The sequence below is a fragment of the Buceros rhinoceros genome, unplaced genomic scaffold (assembly GCF_000710305.1).
Source record: "Buceros rhinoceros silvestris isolate BGI_N320 unplaced genomic scaffold, ASM71030v1 scaffold18364, whole genome shotgun sequence".
Lineage (NCBI taxonomy): Eukaryota > Metazoa > Chordata > Aves > Bucerotiformes > Bucerotidae > Buceros > Buceros rhinoceros.
The window spans coordinates 407-2960 of NW_010407856.1; the positions used below are offsets into that span (position 1 = coordinate 407).

The following is a 2554-nucleotide window of genomic DNA, read 5'->3' on the forward strand; positions in this document are numbered from 1 at the left end:
CACAGCATAAATCACTGGGGACCATTATAAAAAACCAAGGAGGGCCCGAGCTCCTCCAGGGTGGGGGTGGGAGGTGTGGGTTTTGTTAGTCTTTCCATTGCTGCTCTCCAAACCAAAGGGGTTCTAGACTACTTTAGGTTTTATCTTACATTTATCTTAGTTTTATTGTTGCTGTCACTTACCAAGTCTCTTACATAGCCTGGCTGTAGATGGCAAGGCGAAAAAAAATAAAAAAAATAAGAAAAGGAGGCAGAAAGAACAAAAAAAAAAGCAATCAGAAATATGGCAACAAAGCAAAGAAAAAGTGTAAATAAACTGCAAACCAAAGTTCAAGCAAAAAAACACATGCACCATTTCTCAGGCGGAAAAGCAGCCAAAGTGGATGTAACGACGGAGAAGGGACAAGCGAGCAGAGATTCACCCCTCGTGCCGGCCCTGCCTGAGCCCCGTGCGGTCCCACTGACCGGCACCTGGTGCAGATGGTTTTGGTCCTGAGATGGCTTTGGTGCTGCTGGTGGGTGGGAGGGAGGGTGAAGCTGGCAGCTCCGAGGGGAATTTGCGTCCTCACGCTCCTCCCCACGCCCCTGCCTGAACTCGAGCCCACAACAGGATGCTCAGCAGCTCCTTTTATTTGAGACAGGCAGAGAAGTGACGGGGATGCTGCTGGGCTGCCACCTGGGTGGACGCTGCTCTGACACTGAACACCAGCAAAGCATCCCAGAGCCGTGAACACGCTTAGCTGGGGTTGACTGGGGGGTTTTTTTGCATTTAGGATTTGGTTCTCCCCAAACCCCACCTGCCAACCCTACGCTGTTGCAAGGGCACGTGGAGACAAACATCACCCGAGAGGGTGTGGGGCCAGTGTGGGACCAAGCGTCTCTACAAACCCTCCAGCAAGGCCCACCGCCAGTTCGGGCAGCATTGGTGGGCTGCATGACCTCCTCCTCCTCCTCCCTTCATGCTGGGATGCAGAGGGATCGCGTCTCTACAAACCCTCCAGCAAGGCCCACCGCCAGTTCGGGCAGCATTGGTGGGCTGCATGACCTCCTCCTCCTCCTCCCTTCATGCTGGGCTGCAGAGGGATCCTCGTGGCTGAATTCCTGGCCTTCCTGCAGCCTCCATCCCTCCTCATCCTCCACTGCTGCAAGCTCTGCCTCTGGCCATGAAGGAAAACCCTAAACCTGCTCTTTGGCCGATGTCTACAGGAGACCCGGTGTTTGCACCGTGGCCACCGGCCTGGCTTGGGGCAGGACGAGGGCTCATGCCTGTCCCCACGGCTGGATGGAGGTTATTTTTCTACCAAAGGTACCTGCACGGTAAGCAAGTTCTACGAACCAATATTTTTCCAGGTGTCTCCAGTTTACCGAGTTCAAGCCTAGAAGGTATTGCATATGTTAAAGAGGTATATTTACACAGCCTCTCCTCCATCCAAGTGGATATAAAGGCTTATTCAAGAAGAATAATAAGGGCTATATAAAATATAACTCCACTGCCAGGAAATCATCGTGCTGTGCCAATAAAAAGTTATATTTTTCCTGCTCCTCTGACTTGCAGCCTTCTTCTGGGTTTGGAGACATCGTAACGCAGCCGCAGCCAGCCCGAGGAGCAGGGGCTGCGAAGCTCCAGCTGAGCGGTTAAGTCACCGAAAGGCCACGGAGCAAACGCTTTACTTATTTGAGCCGCTTCCTGACTTAGAATGCCTTTTCAGAAGGTCAAGCATTGATTTCCAGCGCGGAACAGCTCAGCCCTGTCGTGCAGGGATCGAATGCAGCGGCGGAGTTCAAGCGCGAGCCACAGCGACTCAAAACGAAGCAGTGGAAAAGCAGAAGAGAGGAAACAGGCAAACGGCGTTACAGCCAAGTCTGGGCGAAGCGCTGCGAGCAACTGCAGCTCTGCTGATCCTGAGGGTTTCTGCACAGACTCTGTGCAAGGGAAAGGGTTAAAACCCAGCACTGGGGACCGATTTATCTCATCGCTGCTACATTCGCTCGGTATGGGCAGGGGCAAAAAAACCACTCCCCAAACATATTGAACTGTAAATGGATTCTCAAGGTGTTTAACCACACGGTTCCCCGCCGGCGAGGCCGTGTGCGTGCACCGCGGCAGCACAGACGGCGTCGTGAGGGGCGGGGGGTGCCATCCCCGGGTGCTGGATCGAAACCACGTGTTTCAGTCGGCATCTCAGTTTAGTAACCGCGTGCATCCAGTTAAGTGACAACATCCCACACACGTGGTGTTAAGTGACCGTGCACGGTCAGCCCGGTTCCACACCGCTGCTGCCGCCGCCACTGCCCCAGGAGAGTGGCCGAGCACCTACCTGCTTGTTCTTGTATTTCTTCAGGTAGCGAGGAGAAACCAGACACTCGGGATTAATGTCGGTGTTGATTTGTTCCGGGATCAGCTGCGGGTCTGGGTTCAAATGCTGCATTTTCAGGAAGGAGAGGATGTTCTGTACTTCCATGCCGTAGGAGCTGTCGGCCATCGTCTTGCCCTTGGAGGCCAGGCGGCAGGCGGGCATCCAGCTGGCGTACTGCGTCTCCCGCCACCGAAAAAC

The 2554-nt window shown here is 54.0% G+C and overlaps 1 protein-coding gene across 1 annotated transcript in view; it reads right to left on the reverse strand.

The window, feature by feature from the left end:
* Positions 1–182: 182 nt before the first annotated feature.
* The window catches only part of FERMT2 (fermitin family member 2), a gene marked incomplete at both ends in the record, with an annotated part of 15560 nt that continues 13188 nt past the window's right edge, over positions 183–2554 (reverse strand). The window contains 2 exons of the mRNA XM_010134664.1: positions 183–203; positions 2318–2536. Of these exons, the coding sequence (XP_010132966.1) occupies positions 183–203; positions 2318–2536 (240 nt within the window). The remainder of the gene's footprint in view (positions 204–2317; positions 2537–2554) is intronic.